This window comes from Musca domestica, unplaced genomic scaffold (assembly GCF_030504385.1).
Source record: "Musca domestica strain aabys unplaced genomic scaffold, Musca_domestica.polishedcontigs.V.1.1 33, whole genome shotgun sequence".
Classification (NCBI taxonomy): Eukaryota; Metazoa; Arthropoda; class Insecta; order Diptera; family Muscidae; genus Musca; species Musca domestica.
Genome location: NW_026712312.1, coordinates 8,545,534 through 8,568,375, shown reverse-complemented (window position 1 = coordinate 8,568,375; position 22,842 = coordinate 8,545,534). Strand labels below are relative to the sequence as shown.

The window sequence follows — 22,842 nt, the reverse complement described above, 5'->3', positions numbered from 1 at the left end:
CTTGAATCTATAAACTTTATGTGGGAAAATTTGATTTATTGCTCGAGCTATAAAAAATTGGGAAAAGACTGACAGTTGTATTTTTCTAGGAGCTATTTTGGTATTCATGAATAGAATGCCGGCAACCAATTTCAATATTTTTACTCACCACCTATTTGCGGTATTCACTATTGAGAATACGAATACACTGTCATATTTTATGTAATTTATGTACTTTTACCATGGTTGACTTCGTGTAGAAAATCTGATCATTCCATCGTCGCAAAATACACAATCTTGAGCAAAATGTAGCCAAAATCGATACTCTCCCCAAAGGGAGCTGATTTGATCGAAACCAAATGATTTGAAACTAATTTCATATCAAATGTGTATTTATTTCTTAGAATGTAATGATACCCTCAGCCGAATGGCTACAGAGGGTATATATCATTTGATACGGCCAAAACGTGCCTCATATAAATAAGTGTTTTAGACCCTAGGTCTTTTTGGACCAAATCCGTTTTAGGACATTTGGATTCGATCTAGCGACGTCCGTCTGGCTTTCTGGCAGGTGGGCACGATAACTCTCGAGGAGAGTACCCGATTTGATCCAAACTTGGAACATCGTAATATTATTCTCAAACTTAGATCGAGTTCGGAGATGGGCAATATCGATCCACTCCTTCTGGTACCGCCTGCACAAAAAATCGAAATTTTCAAAGAATTTATTTAACTGCACAGAAAGATAAAGGGATAATCCGATTTTGCTCCAACTTTGCAAATCCTAATATTTACATCTGTGCTAGGTCAGGTGCGAAAACGGACAGTATCGCTCCACCTCATCCAGTACTTCCCTCACAAAGGGTCAAAATTTTGAATAATTACAACTCTTATAAAATGTAATGTAAGATTCTGATTATCTTCAAATTACACACATGTCAATATTTTTATTAACCCTAGGTCTGGTGCAAAAGAATATATCGGTCTACTCCTTGTTGTACATCCCCCACAAAGGGTCAAAATATTGAATATACAAAGCGATCATAAAATACGAAATAAGCATCCGGTTCTCTTCAAATTACACACATCACTATATTTTTGTAAACCCAAGGTCTGGTGTGAATAAGGAATATTCTGGTACCACCCCCACAAAGGGTCAAAATTTTGAATATCCATAAAGCTCATAAAACGCGAAATTAACATCCGATTCCATTCAGACTTGGAACATCTCAATATTTCCATCAACACAAGATCTGTTATAATGGTGGTAGAGATCGGATCATTCCTTCTGGTACGCCCCCCACAAAGGGTCAACATTTTGAATAACCAAAACGATCATATAATCCGAAATTAGCATCTGGTTCACTGCAAATTTTACACATACAAATTTTACACATTCACAAGATCTGCTATGAAAATGGGATATATCGGCGCACTCTTTCTGGTCAAACTTCCAAACATTTTTGTTAACATAAGATCTGTTGTGGAGATGATATATATCTGCCAACCCGTTCTGGTACCTCAACTACAAAGGGTCACAATTTCCAATACTTATATCTGCCATAATTGTGAAACAAGTCGTCGATGCTATATAACTTGCTATATCTAAATATTTCCTTTAGCCAGAAGTCTGATATGAATATGTAATAAATCAATCGGAATTTATGATTTCGTAAAAAAATGGATACTAACTAGATCTTATATCCAGTATTTTTATCTATATTAGATGAAGTGGAACAATTCGGTCCGCTATAGCTGGTACCTTTCCACATATTTCCACATTTTTCAAAAAAGTATAAAAAGTATCATATAAAGTATAGGAAGTAGACGATATAGTCCAAATATGGCACGTTGTAATATTTATATCAGACTTAGGTCAGATACGAATTGGACAATTATGGCCAACTGCTTTGGAACCATCCCCATAAAGGGTGAACGGTTTGAATATTCATAAGTCAAGGTTGGGGGATACAGCTGGAAAAATTGTTTTTTTTTCTAATTTAATTTTTTTTTTTTTTTGTTAATTTTTTTTTGTTACTAAATCTAAGAAGCTTCCAATATATTTAAGAACGTATAAAAACGGCTACCAAGTACCTCTACCATTGATGGCTCATTAACACTTAAATCCTTTATTACCCATAACCTTAAATACATCCTCACATACGAGCTCCTTTTTTGTTGGGCAGGAAATTGAAAGAAGAAACAGATAATGTAGCGGAAGGAAATTGAAAATCTATTCCATTATCGAACACATATTTCATTAGATGAAATTACCAATACACTTACACATGCGTGCTAAACATACACACATTATATCAACGTCCATCTGTGCATAAACTTTTAAAATAAATTACTATTTTTTATTATCGCTGATTTGCAATCAAATGCAAATGCAAACATTTAAATAAATTTTAATAGTTTATGACATTCTTTTGGTTATCTCGAGCCAATATTTCTGTTTTTTTTTTTAATGAAAATTTATGGATCAACCTTTCACCACAAGTGTCGTTGTGGCTATGACTTCAGGTAGTCTTTTTAAGATCTTTAATTCAATTAAACACCGACTAAAAATGCTGTCTATAATAAATGATATGTTAAATGGAGGAAATCATGACGGACAACTTTTCTTTTGGACACCAAACATCGCAATTTGTGGTTGATGGCAGTGCAGTTGTCAATCAATGAATGACCTATTGGAATCTTGTCATTTCCTGATTAAATGACAAATTTCCAAATATAGACAGGCAAAAATTAATGTTCAAGACTAAATGCATCTTATAATATCCATTGGATTGGCTGTAATAAACAAAGGTATAGAAGTATAAAGGTAAGACATTATAGAGTCAATATCTGACCACTCCTTCTGGCACCCCGCAATTTTCACCGAAAATAATTTACCTTAAATATCGAAAAAAAAATCGTATGAAGTTGGTCAATCTTGACAAATTCCAATATTTGTATCAGCGCTATGTTAGGTATGATAACGAACAAAATCAACCCAATCCATCATCTACCTCCCCAATAAAGGTTCAAAATTTTGAATTTTTAAAATGCGAAATAAACATCCAATTCTCTTCAAATTCCACACACACACCAATATTGTTATCAATACAGGATCGTTTATAAAGGACGGATGGAACGGACTAATCCTTCTTCTACCTCCTCCACAACAGGTCAACATTTTAAATAATTATAACTCTCATAAAATGTGAAATGGGAATCCGATTAATTTAAATCTCGGTCCATCCTAATATATCTACCAACACAATATCTGTGCTGAAGATGGGATACATCGGCCCGCTGGTTCTGGTAACTCAAAATGTTGAACAATTTTAACTCTTATAAAATGTGAAATAAGAGTCTAATTATGTTCAAATTTCTCACATCCCAATATTCCTGGCAACATAAGATATGGTATGATACCTCCCCCAAAACTGGTCAACATTTCGTCCATGTCCATGACGTTATAAAACATGAAATGAGCTTTGGATTATTTTTAAACCTAGCATACCCTAATATTTCTACCAAAACAGGATATAGTGCGGAGATGGGACTTTTCGGTCTGCTCCTTCTAGTACCTTCCCCACAAGGGTTCAAAATTTGTATACCCTACAAAACATAGTGGTAAGGGTATTATGTCTTTGCGCATTTGTTTGTAACATGGAGAATGAAGCGAGGTAGACTCATAGTTACTTTTGAGGATCTTCATAGAATCACCTTCTGAGACGATTTATGCATGTCAGTCCGTCTGTCCATGTATTCTTGTGAACAAAATGCAGGTCCGATTGAGATGAAATTTTGCAAACAATATTTGTTTGGTCCAAGGACGAACCCCTTTTGAAATTGGTGATAATCGAATCAGATTTAAATATAGTTCCCATATATCTTCAACCGATTTCACGTTAATCGTGCACCAAATGGGCAATATCCTTCCAAATTACCTGAATTTTTGCATATCCGAACGAATTCAGAAGCAAGTACGTCAAATTTGGAGAGAATCGGTATAGATATAGCTATACCTCCCATATATTTGTCCCTCACATTCGTAATATGCACTCCACAAGAACGATATCTGATACCAGATATCAGATACAGCCCAGACATACCTCAGCCTAATTATACCCTCCACCATGGGTAGGAGGGTATATTAACTTTGTCATTCCGTTTGTAACACCTCTAAATATTCGTCGTAGACCCCATAAAGTATATATATTCATAATCAGCATAAAATTCTAAGACGATTTAGCGATGTCCGTCTGTCTGTCTGTCTGTCTGTCTGTCTGTCTGTCCGTCTGTCTGTCTGTCTGTTGAAATCACGATAGAGCCCACATTATTTGACGTAGACCTTTGAAATTTGGCACAAGTGTGTGTATTGTCCCTAGGATGGTTGGTATTGAAAATGAGATATATCGGTCCACGTTCTGGTATAGTCCCCATATAACGGTACCTCCCGATATTCGGTATTTTGATGATTTATGACACATTTTTTCACGGATTTATCTGAAAATTGGTATTTGTAGGTCACAACGGGTCCCTGAGCGTGTGACAAAACATTGCATGTATAGGTCCACGTTCTGGTATAGTCCCCATATAACGGTACCTCCCGATATTCGGTATTTTGATGATTTATGCCACATTTTTTCACGGATTTGTCTGAAAATTGGTATTTGTAGGTCACAACGGGTCCCTGAGCGTGTGGCAAAACATTGCATGTATAGGTCCACGTTCTGGTATATTCCGCATATAACGGTACCTCCCGATATTCGGTATTTTGATGATTTATGCCACATTTTTTCACTGATTTGTGTAAAAGTTGGTATTTGTGGGTCATAATGGGTCCTAGTTCCTGTGGCGAAACATTGTAATTATAGGTGCACGTGTTGGTGTAGCCCTTATATATCGGTACCTCCCGATATTCGGCATTTTAATGTTTTTTGCCACATTTCTTCTAATGTTCTTTTACCCTAGGGTGGAGGGTATTAAAAGTTTGGCCCGGCCGAACTTAATGTTTTTTTACTTGTTTTATCAAGATCGGTTTATGTTTGGCTATAGCTCCTATATATATCTTCAACCGATTTTGGTTTAATTGTGCACCAAATGGCCAATATCAGTCCAAATGACCTGAATTTTGGAACATCCGACCGAATTCAGCCTGGCGAAAATCGGTTCAGATATTGCTCTAGCTCCCATATATATATTTTATCCGATTTGGGGTTTAAAGTCCCTCACTTTCGTAATATGCACTCCACAAGAATGATATTTGGGACCAGATGTCTTATATAGCTCGGAAATACATTTGCAAAATTTTATCAAGATCGGTTTATGTTTGGGTATAGCTCCCATATATATCTTCAAACCGATTTCGGGTTAATTGTGCACCAAATGGCCAATATTAGCTCAAATGACATGCATTTTGGCACATCCGACCGAATTCAGCCTGGAAGCAAGTACATCAAATCACTATCGTAATATGTAATCGACAACAATGATATTTGGGACCAGATGTTTTATACCTTGAATATAGGTATATATAGATTTGAATATAGCTCCCATATATCCTTAATCCGATTTCAGGTTTGTTATGCAAATAATGGCTAATATTAGCCCAAATGGAGAGATTTTCCTTCTCGAAGTGATATCATGCACTCTATAGGAATTTTGTTTGGTATAAAAGATTAAAATATCTCTGTCAAATTTAGTGAAAATCGATTGGAAATTGAATATGCCTCCCATATATTAGTTCCCCCTGAAACCAAAAATGATGTAACTGCTCTGAAGCCAAATGTTCTACTTCAAATAAATTATTTTCTTAGGGAGCTCTACTAAATATGCATAGTGGTGTAGGTTATCATATAGTTGGCGATTGTGTTCAAACTAAGTTGAACATATGAATAATGAATAATAAACAGAATAATAATAAAAATATGTCGTATGTTATTTTCCCCCTTGATTTATAATTGTATTTTTAGTACTAACATACCTCTGTTGTGAACAACACATGTTTATATTTTTCCCATAACCAATATTTTTCAGAAGTTATTTTTTCTAGTCATTACGATTTTATTCCTATGCAACAAAACATTGAAAAGTTCGTTAAACTGTTTTCAATTTAAAATGTCTGTCATCGAACTCGTCACTTCAATGCATGTCAATTACATTTGAAATATTGAGAATTTATTTTTCCTCTTCATTGTCACCTTCGATTGAAAGGAGGGGGCGAGAGAATACAAAAACGATGACACCTTTTCATGCAATGCCCTAATAACGTCATAACTCAACGAACAACGTCCACAATTTGTAAATAACAGCAAAGTGGGCAAAACAAATATCGACGACCAATTGAAAGCACAATAGATCGTATAAATGAACAATTAACTGAAAAATGACAGTAGCAAATTTATTTGCAATATCGAATATTGTCAATTTGAATCGTAAAATTAAAAATTATTAAATTAGAAATATTATTTGAGTGATGTACGCGAGCAAAGCATTACAACGCCTTATTAATTCCAGTCACAGTCAAATTAGTGCTTTACAGTGCGTTTACATTTAAACGGGCTAACCCACTGGATTTGGATTAAAATTATTATATCCATTATTTATACACCAAATAAATCCTCTTAAAGTAGGTTAACCCTATAAAAAGTTCTAAGGTAAGAAATGCCATTAAATATTCACATGTGACGTATGATTTATTTTTAATTCCAGCTTTGCATTTCATACGCCATAGTGACCGAGAGTAAAATATGGAAAAGTGAAATATTCACTAAAATATGGTGTTCTCCAATTCCCCTCACCTCAACTGTTGAAATTTTGCCACGGGATAGCCCAAGACGAAGAAGGGAGTGTATTTGAATTTAAAAAATAAATAATGAAATAAAATATGATTTTTAAAACTAAGTGAGTGAGAAATAAAAAGGTCTGCATAGAGACGTTTGTTTAAACCATCCCTAAATGCCGATTTTCTACATATTGTTTAAAAGTGGTCTGTTTCAGAACTGCAAGAACGTAAAAGTTTTTACTGCGATAACTACGAAATTGCAAAACTAGTAGATTCTTGCAGGCTCTGGATCAGAGCAATGGTTATTTGCTCTTAACAATTTTTTTTACAAACAAGCCACACAACATTAAAATCGGCTAAGTTACGGTGGTTAAAATATAAAAAGAAAAGAATAACTCATTTCACTCGTTTCGTCGTCCCATTAAAAAGGAAATTACATAACCTTTCAAAATAACCTTTTTCATCTCTCGAGAGGAGTGCTTTCCATGGGAATAGAAATCAGCGCGGATATTGATCTTAGTTTTATAATAAAATATATTTAAACAATTCAGACATCCTTTTTAGCCATTAGCTACAGAGGGTATATATCACTTGATACGGCCAAAACGTGCATATAACATAAAGGTTTCTTACCCTAGGTCTCTTCGGACCAAATCCAAAGCAGTGCGTCCGTTCGTCCGTCTGTCTGTCTGGATGGTGCGCACGATAACTCTCGAAGGGAGTATCCGATTTGGTCCAATCTTGGTACATCGTAATATTATTATCAAACCTAGATCGAGTTCGGAGGTGGGCAATAGCGGTCCACTACAAAGGTCAAAATTTTCCATAATAAATGTATTTTACTGCACAGAAAGAGAAAGGATAATCCGATTTTGTTCAAACTTTGCAAATTCTAAACCCCCCACAAAGGGTAAAAATTTTAGAATATTCATAAACTCATAAGACACGGAATTAACATCCGATTCCTTTAAGACTTGGAACATCTCAATATTTTCATAAACGCAAGATCTGTTATAAAGATGGTAGAGATCAGACCATTTTTTCTGGTGATATATCGGTCCGCCAGAAACTAATTCTTTCAAAGTCATATTTTTTTTACATCTGTGTGCAGTTATTTGGCGGCAATTGAAACTTCTGTGTAACTTCTACCCCCTCTCACCTGATACTGGATTATTTGCGCTGTTATCGATTGACTCAAACATTTTAATTGCATTTACGTTTACATGTGAAGTGCTAACGCGTTTGCAACATTGTTGCAAATTGCAATTCTTCTACAAAACAAAATCACAAAAACAACTACAAGCAAATACAGTGTCGGTCTTTATTTTCTAAATCAATCGATTAAAACAATTTCCTAGCATCTGGAATATTAAATAGACAATTAATTATCGTCGCAACAAATGTGTCTTCATGTGTTGTAGTCTGAAAACATAGGCAGTGGAATACATTTCCATTTCGATTGCATTCCAAAATAGTATGTTGAGCAATAAAAATACTTAAATTATTATATTAATACGGAAAATTAAGCTCGATAAAGGAGGGTGTATGTAGGTGCATAATATGGTGTCAATTGGCAATGTTTATTGAAATGTCAAACAAGGTTACTTTTGATGTGACAGTTATAACTTCAGAAGTATTTAAAAAAAAAAGAATTTTATACGGGCCGAACAATTTTTATTGGAATACATAAATGAGAGCATAATTTGGATCTGGAAGCAATTATTGCAGATTGCCCTTGCAACTGGCCCCAAACAAATGTGCTTCTTAACTATTATTCTTGACGAAAGAAGGTAGTAGAATATATTATATTCATATAAATTTAATTTATCATTAAAATTGTTTATATTATAATAATTAATAATAAATATTTGCGTTAAACATTTGTAATATAATTACCGTAGATACTTTGTTGCTTTTAATAATTTTTGTAAATTACCATTTCGTTTTTTCCTATTTTTTTACAACTTTATTTAGAGACCAATGTAGTTTTTGCCGAAAAACCCAACCATCCACATCATCATGTAAATAAAAAACAGAACTCGTATTGTTGCATCCATGATTGGCTTGACATGCACTGAAACGATCGGCTAAGTACTCTCAAAAGATCAAACAAAAACAATACAACATTCATTGCAGTTTTGCTTTTGCAACTTCTTTTGAAATCGAAAACAAATAACTCTAACCTCACTTGAATCTCTTTGCATTTAGCCCGATTATTTTTATAGCCCAATATCGTTTGGAAACCTACTACGATGGCAGTGTTGAGGCCGTATGCTTTACAGCGGCCGATACATTTTGGAGTGCCTTCTATTTCATTGGCAGTATTACGATCTTCTTTTTAATACCCTTTGCAATTTTGGTTCTGCTTTACACAGCCATAGCTTATAAATTGCTGCGGCGACATTCCGAATTTCAGCGGCCAACTTCCCCACAATCACATCCACCATTGTCACCTTCAGGTATAAATAACACGCCATCCTCCAGCCAGCACCTTGCCCACCGACGCGGTACCACCACCAATGTCAACAGCCATCCCCAAAACAATAATTTGCGCAAACATCGCCAGCAAGTCATCTTCATGCTCGTGGCTGTGGTTGCCAGTTTCTTCATTTGCCTGTTACCCTTTCGGGCATTCACAATATGGATCATTGCTAGTCCGCCAAAAGACGTGATCGCCCTGGGTCTGGAGGGCTACTATAATGTCTTGTATTTTTGTCGAATTATGTTGTATCTGAACTCTGCCCTCAATCCCATCCTCTACAATTTAATGTCATCCAAATTTCGTACTGGTTTCTGGCGCCTTCTACTATCCTGTTGCAGCAGCCACAAGCGGAAAAGAGGACTTTGTAATCGACACATCACCACATACACCAAACGTGACGCCAACAATATGGCCAACAGCCACAGCTTGCGGTCTAGGCGTCCCTTTAGAAGAGAGGCAACCTTTCTAGTTAATTCGATATCGACGTCATCCGGCACCGAACGTACATCAATAACATGGCGCAGTGCGTCCACATCCACTTCAACGACCGGAAATAGTGGCAAACCACCCCCGCTGCCAGAGTCGCATTCATTGGCAGCAGCCATAACGGATATGAGCACCACTGCCGTTCTGACCACATTGTATTTTAATTGATAAAAAAATATTTAACCCAAAAAACATAAAAATATATGTATAATAACAGATTGCTTCCAATATAAGTATACAAACAGAATTAAATGCATATGCATGCCCTAAAATTATATAAAAGAAAAATATGGTTAGGATATAATTAATTACCTGTGTATAATAAAATGTGAAAAAGGATGTCTCCAGATCTGTGTCTTAATATGGATAAGTGTGGGGTAAGTATTAAAAGTTCATTGTCAAAAATAGTCCTCTTGTCCGTCCTTATATAGTCTGGATCATTAACATCTCTTCCACTTTTCTTTGTCTAAGTCAATGGATATGTACTCCCTCTAATTATATTTGGGTTACCCTCACTCGAATCCAGATTTTTACAACAGTCCTAGAAGGCATTGACTGTATTAACAATTCAATATAAATTTAAAGCATTAACTTGATCATTTAATTTTCGTCTTTACTCGTACTTATCACAAAACATACCACACATTATTTTGTCAAAATGTTGCATACATTTAGGCTCTTATAAAGATTATTTCATGATATAATTCCGAAGGGAATTGTTTCAAATCACTGCTACATATTTCGAACACAAAAATTGCACGCCATTTAGAAAAACAAATTCACCTGAAATGTTGTACCAACTTTTAGGAATCTTAAATATCGACAACTTAGCCCACAAATTTTATTCCATTGAATTGAGACTTCAATACATTGAAAAAAAAAGATATTCAACATAAAACTTGTTTTTAAATACTTCTTATATATTTTATTTGAACCCTTATTTAAAATATAAAATTATAAAAAAAAGAATAAATCATTTGTGAAAGACAAAAGAATTTGTTGGAGGGTACGTACGTACGTACGCATGCATGCAGGAGCAAGGAATGGAACAAAAGAAAGAAAAAAGTCCTACTACTCGGTAACATTGTAATGGTTGAAAGCATCGATACCAGGATAAAGAAAACATACTGTGTTTTATTTTGAAAATGTATATTAAATATATATAATCGATTTGTTGTTGTTGTTTTTACGATCTATTTTTTATATATATTCAGAGAATAATTATTTGTAATTATGTATAAGTGTGTTTTGTTTTTACGTTGCAAACTAAGGTAGGTATTTTGCTTTTGCTATTGTATTGTTACCTAATTTCGTCTGGATGTTCCTAATTCGAATCTTCCGCATTCACTCTTATAATTTGGTTATTTTTTTTGTTTTTGCTTTCGGTAAACTAAAAAATGTTGGTAGTAATTACTCTAATTACAACGAGAGCTAGTTAAATTGGTGCTTAGAAACCAAAAGACAGGACTCAAGGAAGCCGAAGAAGAAACAAAACACTAAAACTAATTTTATTTTGTTTTAAATGAACGTACGTTGGTTTTTAATGTAAATACTTGTTACACATCACAAATTATTATTAAAAAATAAGAGAATCGCAATTTATTAATAGTAGGGATAGCGTTGGAGAAAAAAGAATAGAAAAAAACACGACATTGCTGTAGACGGAAGGAAGTGTAAAATTATAGTGAATATGAAACAACACCCAAAAGGCCTTTAAATAGCATCTGACAATATCACACACACAGTTGGAGTTGTATTGAGAGTGCAGATTGGGGACGTCTATTAAAGAATCTCTAAAGAAAGATTTAAAAATATTGTAATGCAGAAACTTATGCTAGAGTTTTCTTTTAAAACTGTAACCTCCTGTCCTTAATTATTGAATTGGTGTATGTGTCTGTGTTGTTTCCTCCTTTTATCATTTATGTATATATATTATTTTGTTGTTGTTGGTTGTATTTAGCTACTACACATTTTGTTTAAAATAAAAAATAATCTTATATATCATGTTGTTGTGTCCATCAAAATACATATGTAAAGAATCGACCACCAGTCACATCCATATCGCCAGCTATGAATGGAAGTCACTCTTCAGATAGCTGGAGAAAATCTCTCCTCATTACGATCATTATCTTTGAATTTGCAAGTCAACTATTGTTTTAGGCTTCCAATAGTTTAATTATGATGCTTGTACCAATCATTATTATTATTGTTGTTGTTATTATTATTATTATTATTATTCGTTATGAATGTGTGTTTGTGTTTTCAGTTTTTTGAATTTATTATATTTTTACTGTTTGTTGGTTTTCTTGTTGTTGTTGGTTTCTTTTTTTATATATTATAATAAAATAATGATTCACAAGTAGTTGGGGAGTAGAAGTTATTCAGCAGCAACCGGACTTGGTATTCTCCACTGGACGCCCTTGATCTATTTTAACTTTGCTAGTGTTTTCAGTGGCGCTGGATGGGGGTCCAACACGATTCTTAATCTCTGCAGCCATTGTCATGAAGGCCTGTTCAACATTCGTGGCGCTTTTGGCTGAAGTTTCAAGGAATGGAATGCCCAACTGGCTTGCATATTCCTAAAAGTGGAAGAAGGGGGGAAAATTAGAATTTAAAATTAAAAATCAGCTAATAAACTTGTTTATGTTGGTCTCCTTGTTTAACTATTGATTCGTAAATTTGCCTTTATATTGAATATAATAATATAATATAATAATAAGGGGAGGGGTTAGGTATCAAGAATTGCTCGAACTTTGTTCGAATTTTTAAAATGGGAAATGTAGGGAAACGCCTTTTCGAGTGTATATGAGAAAGATATATTATTTTAACTAAAATTGAATTGCTATCTAACGCAACGGGCGAAATCTGGAAAATCCCATTATATTTAAATTCGTGTCATAATGAAGCTAGAACCATTATCTAAAGATGATATTTCAAGCTCGATGAATTAAAAAAACAAGTTAAAAAGTATAAGTCGGCTTAGTCGATAGATATATACCCTCAGCCAATGTTTGATTATTTAAATATATTTTGACTTCTGTTATGATTTTTAAATTATTGACCCTCTATGGAGTAGGTATCGATGGAATTGACCAATATTGTCCATTTTGTATCGGAACTAAATAAGTATGATATAAATATATATACCTCAGATTTATGGTTAAGTATTAAGGTATAGCAAGTTGTAAAGAAATGATGTCCTATTTCGCAAGTTATAACAGACAAAAGTATTGAATATTGTAACCCTTTGTGGGTGAGGTACCAGAAGGGGTTCGCAGATATATATCATCTTCACAACGGATCTTGTGTTAGCAAAAATATTTGTATGTGTGAAATTTGAAGAGATGGTTTTGAAAATTTTGATATAAATATCTGGTTTTATGAGTGCCATTTAGAAAATTTTGAACCCTGTGTGGAGTAGGTACCAGAAAAAATGGTCCTATCTTTACCATCTTTATAACCGATCCTTGTGCTGATGGAAATATTGAGATGTAATAAGTCTGAATGAAATCGAATGTCAATATCTCGTTTTATGAAAATCATTGATGTTCAAAATTTTGAACCTTTGTAAGGGAGGTAGCAGAGTGCACCGATCTCTAACATCTTTATAGCAGATCTTGTGTTAGTAGAAATAATGTGATGTGTGAAATATGAAGAGAACCGGATGCTTATTTCGTATTTTATGATCGTTTTGGTTATGCAAAACTTGGACCCCTTGTGGTGGAGGAACCGGAAGGAGTGGACCTATATATTCCATCTTCACACCAGACCCTATGTTAATAAAAATATTGTGTTGTGTGTAATTTGAAGACAATCGGACACTGACATCACACTTTATAAGAGTTGTAGTTATTCAAAATTTTTACCCTTTTTGGGGGAGGTATTGGATGGAGTTGACCGACATTGTCAATTTTCGCACCTGGCCTAGCACTGATGCAAATATTAGGATTTGTAAAGTTGGAGCAAAATCGGATTACCCTTTCTCTTTCTGTGCAGTAAATGTTGACATCTTTATAACAGATCTTGTGTTTATGAAAATATTGAGATGTATCAAGTTTGAATGAAATCGGACGTTATTTTCGCGTTTTGTGAGCTTCGGTGATACTCAAAATTTTGACCCATTGTAGGGAAGGTACCAGAAGGAGTGGACCGATATGTCCCATTTTCACACCATTTTCACACCAGGCTAATTAAAATATTGTGATGTGTGTAATTTGAAGAGAACCGGATACTTATATCGAAATATTGCCCATCACCGAACTCAATCTAAGTTTGACAATAACATTAAGATGTACCAAGTTTGGATCAAATCGGGTACCATTTCAAGAGCGCATCAGCCAGCCAGACAGACAGATGGACGGACGAATATCGCTAGACTCCAAATGTCCTGAAACAGATTTGGTCCAAAGAGACTGTGACAATGAGTCACGTTTTGGCCGTATCAAATGATATATACTGTCTCAGCAATATGGCAAAGGGTATAAAAATAAGACGAACATTTTAAAATATACTATGAGTACGACAAGCTAAATGCTAAAGCGTTCATATCCGTCCGCAATAACGGCCTACATTATTCCATTTTATATTAAACTTATTGCTTCTTAATATTTTGTGTATGATGTGACAAATCTTGCAGACTCATGTAGAATGGTATCAGTAGCAAGAAAACGTTTTCAAAACTTACCGCAGCTGTGGTGTGATCAACAACTTTCTTGGTCGTTAGATCGCTCTTGTTGCCCACCAACAATTTGTTCACGTTCTCACAGGCATATCGCTCGATTTCTTCCAGCCATTGTTTGACATTGTTGAAAGATTCTTGATCCGTACAATCGTAAACGACAATAATACCATGAGCGCCTCTATAATAAGATGAAGTAATGGTGCGGAAACGTTCTTGACCGGCAGTATCCCACTAAGTAAGATTAAGAATATACAATTAAATGACCAATAAAGATATGAAAATATTCTTGATACGTACGATTTGCAACTTGATAGTTTTTCCATCTAATTCGATTGTTCTGATTTTCTGTAAAAGCAAATGAATTAGAGCATATGTGTTGTTATCATGTAAAAAAAATTAAACTTACAAAGTCTACACCAATTGTACTGATATAACTCTCTGTGTATGTATCGTCGGCAAATCTGAGCAAAAGACATGATTTTCCAACACCTGAATCGCCGATCAAGAGCAGTTTGAAGAGATAATCACTGAAAGAGAAGTTTGAAAAAAATATATTATATTTTAACTTTTGCCCATTTAACTTAATCATTTTATAGCTTATATATTTAACACAACTCAATTTTAATCATGACTTTTTTCACATTTCACGAAGACTCATTCAAGTTCGTTATTCATAAATTCTTGGTGTTTTCCCTGACCGAATACAGTATATGAGTCAAAGCACATATGTAGCCCCAAGATAAGGCAGCAGTTATAACAAATATTGATATGCATAAATGTTTGTACAACAACAAAAGATTTATGGTAAAATGCTACCTACCAAGGGACAAAGCCGTTTGAAATCTAGCCAAAAATAAAACCCAAGGTCAAGCGGCTTGATTTGTAAAATGTTCTAAATTTGTACAATGATGTAGTTTATTTCTGTAATATCGTTAAAGCTTCTGTTTCCCATATAATTACCTTTTACAACTTATCTGCCCAAAACAATACATGTGAACATTTTTAATATTCTACTATAGTTTTGTGCTATTAGTCAACGATGACTTCATCTTGCAAATATTTCCTTATGTCAGTTAAAACAAATGGGGAGACGCCATCGAAATGGCAGTATAGTAAGAATGCATTGCACGAATTTGTTCACTGAAAGGGCAAAATAAAAAATACAGATGCAAAACATGGAATTTCATATAAAATTAATATGGGTTCAAAAGGACATGTTGGATCTAGATTTTATACAATTTAGTTTATATTTAAAGTGCCATGTTGTTACTAATATGGGAACAGATTACAGATGTATCATTAGCTTAGACATATTTTAGCTATTTTTAACTAGGACTTTGAAATACTTCGTATAAACATGACATAAAATAAATTTTAAATTCTGACATTGAGGCGTTTCAAAAAACTTTTCACAAATCAGAGCCACAATTTTTGGAAGTCATAAAATATTTATTTTATTTATTTTATTTATGCCACAAACTGGTTCACAAAAAATAATGTGTCTTAATGTAGCAACACGACTGGAGAATTTTTAATCATGCCAAATTAAATAGAACACGTGATACAAGTTAAAAAAACGTTGTAGACAAAGCTTCTGTGAATGAACACATTTTATAAAAAAACATTCCTTTGTTTTTGTTTTCCATAAAATGCGTATTGAATATATATTGATCGCCACATTAAAAAATTTGAACCCTCTTCCCCTCGCCCAGAGAATTGAAGATTGCATTTATTGCAAGAAAGTGCATCGCAAGATGTAATTATAAACAAATTTTATAGAAAACAAAGACACCAAACGAGAGAAATTGATTACGTTTCAAAAGTGAGAGGCCACATAGAAAAAAGAAACATGACAGCTGAACAAAGTTCGTAGAAGAAGAGATGAAAGAAAAAAAACGAAACAACAAAAATACACATTACAAACAGCACAAAGCAAATGCAAACAAAATAAACTGGTTGACAATTTGGGGCCAAATCAACAGGGGGCCTTTGAAAAAATGGTAATATTGATAAAGAAATTAAACGAGTTAAATGGGGTGGTAGCATGGTAAAAAAATACAGGTAGTCGCATCGACACAGCTGCTGGGACAATGAACAGTCAAACCAATTTTTAAATTAAAAATTTTGAATGAAAAATTATTTAAATTTGTAAAATTTTTAGAAAAATGCATATCATAACAACATTCGATTGGTGTCGTGTGAGAAACTTAGAGCAATCTGTTTGTTTTTGAAAAATCATTTATAAATTTTTGACATATCACTGTTCTCATGCGTTGATGTATCTAAATGTATTCTGCCATGGGTGGTAGTTTGAGTGTAGTCTCACAGCTGAATTACATAGTTTGGTGATAATGACGCATTCATTGATAAACAAATCTCTTATCTGATAATGTTTGGCGTTAAGTTCGCCGGCTCTACGAAATATAAGTTATTCATAGATATGGAAAAAAAACTTGAAAAAAGGGATGTTTGAACTTTATTTTCTTTCGAAAACGAACTTTATTTTCTTTGATTAAACATTTCATTTTTAATACAATTTAATTCTATCTAACAAATAGTTTAGTAAACTACTTTTAGGCGGCAAACTATTCGCACAATTTAAGATTCTTTTGCCGATCTGTTTTGTTAGTTTTTGCAGAAACATACTTCATACCTCGAGCAAATTGAAAAGTTTTATTTATTTAATGCATGGTTAAGAAAAAATAAAAATTTTCGAGTTTTCTTAAAAAAAAGCTCGATAAGAATTCAAATTATTGTTGGAAAGTAAGTTCAGTGGAGTTTTTAAAGAAAAAGATTTGCGCTTCCCAATAAACTTGAACCGTTTTACTGGATGATGTATTTGAATGGGTATAATTTTACTGGAGAGGACAAATATTCTCTCTACAACTCTAGTTTAGTAAAAACTCTTCGGATTTTTTTTCAGAGGTTGGTATTTTTCCCTGATTCCGGAAAACTTTTTTTCTTGGGAGACGGACCCGAAAGTCCGAGTTCAAGATCCGGCCTAGACCCGGATATATACAATATATAGGTATCGTTTGAAAATACCTTTTAAAATACCTATCCAACAAGTGGTCAAATGATTTAAATGAAATTAGCGATTTTTTGACCACACAATTGATGCCAAATTATAGCTTTTCGAAATATCGAAAAAACGAAAAGTTTTTTGATTAAACTAGTGTTAAGCCGGATTGGTCTGTGGAATTCACATCTTTTGTAGACGGAAACAAAGAGAATGCTCTATTATATGTTACTATGCTATGCTAGTAAAAACCCTCCGATTTTTTAAAAATTTTTTCCAGAAGTGGTTATTCTTGTAACTTGACTGTATTTTTTTCTTGAGGGACGGACCCAGATATCTGACGCGAAAGTCCGGGTTAGACGCATATCTACTAAACCGATATGGATAATATGAAAATAACTACCCAACAAGTCCGTCACATTAACGTATTTTGGACCTATTTTTATAGAACCCCCACAAAGTCGAGAAATGGTCCATTATTGGAGTCCACAAAATTTCTTTACATAAATATGTTAACCACATAGACATGTTAACAACTAAATATAACAAATCTATGTTTAATGCACTACGAATCAAACAACAAACATAAAAAGGCCTTAATAAAGGCCTTGGCGTACGGCAAGTACGCAATTAACACACAAAAGACGTAAGCCCGTGACTCATCCGCCCCTTATTAAAGTTACTTTTTTTCCATTCATTCTCGATTGTCAAAGGTTACAATAATCCCCCGATGCACTTTTGATGAAACGAAAAAAACTCGATTTCCAATAAATTTCCCTCTAATTTATATCCGAAATTGATGTGTTGTGCTTCCCCCCTTTTGAAAATTGGACATCCGATTATGTTTTCATTGGCACTTTGTTCCATTGTTCTATCACTCTTGTGAAAATGAAAAAGGGAGTGGGCCATTCTCATTTCCATGATTGTTATCGAGGCATCCATGCAAACAACAAAGCAAATACTCCTCTTCGGTTCAACAAAAAATGACGTCGCAAAATTCATTCTACATTGAATTTTCTTCTACAGATTCTTTGTGCAAAATTTCGTCAAATGTAGACACAGAAAAAATATCGAAATCAAAATTTTTGTGTGATTGTTTTTCTTTCATTTCCATTGTTCACTTACTATTCTGGGTTTACAGCTGACATTGTTGTTATTGTGTTGTTGTGGGAATTTGGGATGTTAATTTACAATATTTTCCTTAAAACCGCACAGAAGAAAAGTAATTTTTTCTAAATATTCTCGTCGCACTAATTTTCTAGTATTTCTTTTTCGTATTTTATTTTCTCTCTTTATTTCTCGCTCAACTTAGCTCACACACAACACACACATACACAATACTTGCAAATCACTTTTGTCACCCGTTTGACGTGGACAAAAAATGTTTTTCGTTTTTCTATCGATAAGTAATTGGTAATTGAATACGAGCTGAATTACTCGGCTCTAGTTATAATTCACAAAAATTTATTTCGAGCAGAGCGTGTTTATCTTTTTTTGGAACTGATCTTTTTTGCGCTAACTTTTAAACACGTAATTATCAAAAAGTTCAATTTCTCTGACGACAGGCAAAAAATTCTTCCAACAAAAGATGGCGATGACGATGAACACAACAACACAACTCAACGAAGCTAAATACTTAACGATGGTTGAATGTGAATAACGGTTATTAAAGCTGATATTGGATTATTGGATATATGCGTGATGCCGTACGATTTATCGTCCAATTTCGATAGTTGCAAAAATTAAGGACATATTTCATTCTTGTTCTATGAAAATTTGAAATGGAAAACATTTCTTTTAAAGGGGTTTTCCTGTTAAAATGAAGATGGTAAAGCAATTTCAAATAAGCATTTCCATCTCAACATTTTCTGCAATTTATCTTGTCAAATTTCAGTGCATAGAATATAGGCTTCCATCTCGAATTATGAATATACAATGGATTTATAAATATATATTTTGACAATAAGATGTTGTTAAATTAACAATTTGGAAAAAAATTAAACATACTTATGTTTGCATGACTTTACCTTCTTAATATTTTTTGAAAGTTTTCACTTCACATTTTCCTAGAGCTAGAAGTGAATTCCAGTCACGATAACAAAGACCTAAAATGCTGATACTTTTTAAGGCCAAAAATTGTATAAGAAAGAATTGTTAAATTAGCTGTGATGGAAAAGTTCTGCCCAACCACGAAGGTTTGAAGTAAACAAATTAAATTAGTACAATTTAGTACTATATTACAGGTTTTGGATCAGAACTGGTTCAGAAATTACCGATTTACATAAATTTTGTGCAGGCTTCTTTAGTAGGAAAACTAGAAGAAATATATTTTAATAATTTAATTGATGAATAAAAAAATTGCAATGAAACAAAAACATTGATGTTATCGGTAAGTGTTGTTAATTCTGTCGTTAAATATGTGCTCTGTTCCATTTGTATTGTAGAACTTTTTACTACGATAATAGACTTTCCCTTTATGGCATCGATAAAACTTGCTAAATTAGTAGATTCTTGAAGTTCTAAAACAGAGCAATACTTAGAAAATTACGCCAATGTTTTTAATATTTACCAAATTTTACAGGATGCTGTCTGTTAACCCAAAAGTATCCAGTAAAAGAAAGCTGGATTTCCTGACAAGTATTTGTCCAACAAATCCTAGGAAACTCAATCAGTGAGCCTGTTCTGTAACTTTTATCAATTGAAAAGTTGTTAAAATTTCTTTTGTTATTAAAAACAAAAAAAAAAAAAAATAATTATTTTTTTTTTTACATAAAAATGAATAACCTAGCAACTTCTGAGTATCTCCTTGACAAAGTAATTTGCAATTTCCTTCGGTATCTTAAAAGAAAACTCAATTCTCGTAGTAAAAACTTTCACATTTTTGCAGTTATGGAACAGAACACTTGCTATGTTATTTTTAAAAGTAAGTTTCCTGAACATTATTTCCTTCGATCAGACTAACTGGCGCTATTGCATCAGCGGGCACAATTTAACAATTATGATTTGACATTATAAGATGCTCTACGTAAATCATAGTTTCTAATTTTGTATTTTTTTAAGTTTTTGATTGAGCCCGTAATAAAGAATTCATTGGTTTGGTCATGTATACATTGGCTTATGCGGAAGGAATATGGCTCATTTTCGTGTGAAAACTAGTTTGATTCTATACGAGAATTATCGTGAAATATTTGAGAAATAGCTTTTATCCCATCACGGTGCCCAGTAGGCCGTGGGTTACCAATTTAAACGAATAATATTATTTCTTTAATACTTTTAACAATATCAATAATTTATTTATATTTGAACGACGCATAAATCTCGGTTTGTGTATTTACGCTACACAATATTGAATACATAGAATTTTTTTTGTTAAGTTATACTTGTATATGCTATATAACTGTAACCAAAAAGGCAAAAATTATAAACTAAATCAAGATTCGAAAGGATAGTATTGTTCCTAGAAAAACATTATAATACAAAAATATTTCTGTAAGCATGTAGATTGCGGTCCGAGATGCAGAATATACATACAGACATAGTGGAATGATAACTACACTACCAGAACAAATTGCATCTACTCCAAGGAATTCAATGTCAACAGTTGTTTAAGAACTTTGGTTTGTGAAGTCTCCCGTATCTCGCCGGCGAGGAACATTTCGTCGACCACTGTATACACTTTGTAGAAATTGAAGACCAAATCCAATTCGCACACATTGTGGAAGTATTCATTTAGAACTTCAACGAAATTATGTATAGCCTCCAAGTAGCACAGATTGTTGTCGTTCACATCGACACATATGCAAAAGTAGAGACCCGCATAGCGACGATAGACGATTTTAAAGTTACGAAACTGCAAAGAGAATGCATTTGAATAAATAATTACAAAAGCATTAATCCAATGTCCCGATAATACAGATCAATGACCCAACCAACCTCGACGAAATTTGTGTGTTTTGCATCTCTCACAGTCACCACAGCATGAACTTCCTCGATAAGTTTTTGTTTTTCATCGTCATCAAAATTCATATACCATTTGGCTAAACGGGTCTTTCCAGCCCTGTTTTGTATCAGAATGAATCGTATCTATGGAATAGATGAAAATATTAAATGAAAATGCTTATTTTCAATAATATAATGGGCGTTTTTACCATTTTTAATTGTGAGAAAACACTACCAATAAATTCTGATAAATCTGAATGTACACTACACTCTTTGAAGACGTAGTCGGTACGATATGGAACGACGGCGTTGTGTGCTAAGAGTTGCCAATCTTGTTTCATAAGTAAATGGCTTTGTTCCTCTACATGCAAGAATCTCTACACGAGACTACTAAAAAGGAGCAGCTATTTTTTAATATATACACACAGAGTGTTCCAGTGTTTTTAATGTCTTGTACATGGTAGAAGAATACAGGTAGTCGCACAGACATAGCTGCTGGGACAATGAATTGTCAAACCAATTTTGGAATTGAAATTTTTGAATGAAAAATTATTTAAGTTTGTAGATATTGCTGTATGGTAATCTTTACATCCTCCGATTGCAGTCGTATAGGAAAACATATACAAATATAATTATTTTTGAAGAATTTTTTGACATATCAATGTATTCTTCTACCATGGGCTAGTTTATGAGCGAAGTGTTTCGAGAGGACTTATTCATTCATAGATTCGAAAAATAGATTTAACGTACGTTTTTGCTATCGACTAAAAAAGTTGGGTGAATATTGCCAATAGATAATTTACTGTCTAAAAGTTCAATTTCGTACATTGTCTTTTTACTTACTTTGTGCTCCAATTTTTCCAATATATGTTCTTGACCAGCATTAAATTCTATGTCGATTAAGCGATGTCCGTCGAAACGAAATGAGGTAAGTTGATAAAAATTTACTCAAATCTATATTATGTCTGCAGGACTTTTGGTATTGAAAATGGGCCATGTAGATCCACGTTTTGGTATAGCCCCATATAATGGTACATCCCTATTTTCGGTACTTTGATGATTTTAGCGATATTGTTCGCCGCAATCGTTTCAAATTTGGTATTTAAAGTTCGGATACAACAGCTTATGACAAAAAATTGTCTGTGCATTTCCACGTTTTGGTATAGCTCCCTTTATTCAGTATTTTGATTACATTTTTCACCGATTTTTTTTTTAGTTTCGCTTTTGAGTATTGTAGTGGCTTACGATAATATAACGGCTACATTCGATATTCTTAAGATTTTAGCAGAATTATTAACGGATTTTATTATTTTGAAATTGCCAAATTCTTTTTAAACGGTGGAGGGTATTCAAAGTTCGGCCCGGCCGAACTTACAGCTTTTTTACTCGTTTTCATTTTCAGAAGTCGAACTCACTTAGAAAAAAATTGAAGTCAGCTGGTAGGTCCACAATACCTTGATATTTTTCTACAGTTG

The 22,842-nt window shown here is 33.6% G+C and overlaps 3 protein-coding genes across 4 annotated transcripts in view; 1 reads left to right on the top strand and 2 right to left on the bottom strand.

Moving 5' to 3' along the window:
• Positions 1 to 10,198, top strand: part of LOC101893801 (uncharacterized) — a gene marked incomplete at its 5' end in the record, with an annotated part of 34,802 nt that extends 24,604 nt beyond the window's left edge. The window contains 2 exons of the mRNA XM_059125524.1: positions 8,408 to 8,550; positions 8,969 to 10,198. Coding sequence (XP_058981507.1) covers positions 8,408 to 8,550; positions 8,969 to 9,896 — 1,071 coding nt within the window. The remainder of the gene's footprint in view (positions 1 to 8,407; positions 8,551 to 8,968) is intronic.
• Positions 10,199 to 10,627: 429 nt separating this feature from the next.
• Positions 10,628 to 18,989, bottom strand: LOC101892665 (ras-related protein Rab-1A). Its single transcript, XM_005181501.4, has 5 exons — positions 18,554 to 18,989; positions 14,816 to 14,936; positions 14,707 to 14,754; positions 14,413 to 14,640; positions 10,628 to 12,307 (listed from the first exon to the last, which is right to left on the bottom strand). The coding sequence occupies exons 1-5, from the start codon at positions 18,574 to 18,576 to the stop codon at positions 12,110 to 12,112; spliced, it is 618 nt and encodes a 205-aa protein (XP_005181558.1). The 5' UTR covers positions 18,577 to 18,989; the 3' UTR covers positions 10,628 to 12,109.
• Positions 18,990 to 20,684: 1,695 nt separating this feature from the next.
• Positions 20,685 to 21,747, bottom strand: LOC101892486 (AP-2 complex subunit sigma). Of its 2 annotated transcripts, XM_059125321.1 has the most exons (4): positions 21,577 to 21,747; positions 21,362 to 21,511; positions 20,960 to 21,278; positions 20,685 to 20,885 (listed from the first exon to the last, which is right to left on the bottom strand). In XM_059125321.1, exons 1-3 carry the CDS (start codon positions 21,706 to 21,708, stop codon positions 21,003 to 21,005), a joined length of 558 nt encoding a protein of 185 aa, XP_058981304.1. In that variant the 5' UTR covers positions 21,709 to 21,747; the 3' UTR covers positions 20,685 to 20,885; positions 20,960 to 21,002. The 2 variants fall into 2 exon arrangements, with proteins under 2 accessions (XP_058981304.1, XP_005181557.2); XM_005181500.3 differs by having other exon boundaries at positions 20,685 to 21,278.
• Between the last annotated feature and the right edge of the window lie 1,095 nt (positions 21,748 to 22,842).

Coding starts and splice junctions, on each gene's coding strand:
- LOC101892486 (XM_005181500.3), bottom strand. CDS start 21,708: ATGAAACAAGATTGGCAACTCTTAGCACACAACGCCGTCGTTCCATAT. Junction 21,512..21,576: donor TTTTCTCACAATTAAAAATG/GTAAAAACGCCC, acceptor TCTATTCCATAG/ATACGATTCATTCTGATACA. Junction 21,279..21,361: donor AACACACAAATTTCGTCGAG/GTTGGTTGGGTC, acceptor TTCTCTTTGCAG/TTTCGTAACTTTAAAATCGT.
- LOC101892665 (XM_005181501.4), bottom strand. CDS start 18,576: ATGTCAGCTGTAAACCCAGAATA. Junction 14,937..18,553: donor TCAGCTGTAAACCCAGAATA/GTAAGTGAACAA, acceptor CTTCTCTTTCAG/TGATTATCTCTTCAAACTGC. Junction 14,641..14,706: donor AAACTATCAAGTTGCAAATC/GTACGTATCAAG, acceptor AATCTTACTTAG/TGGGATACTGCCGGTCAAGA.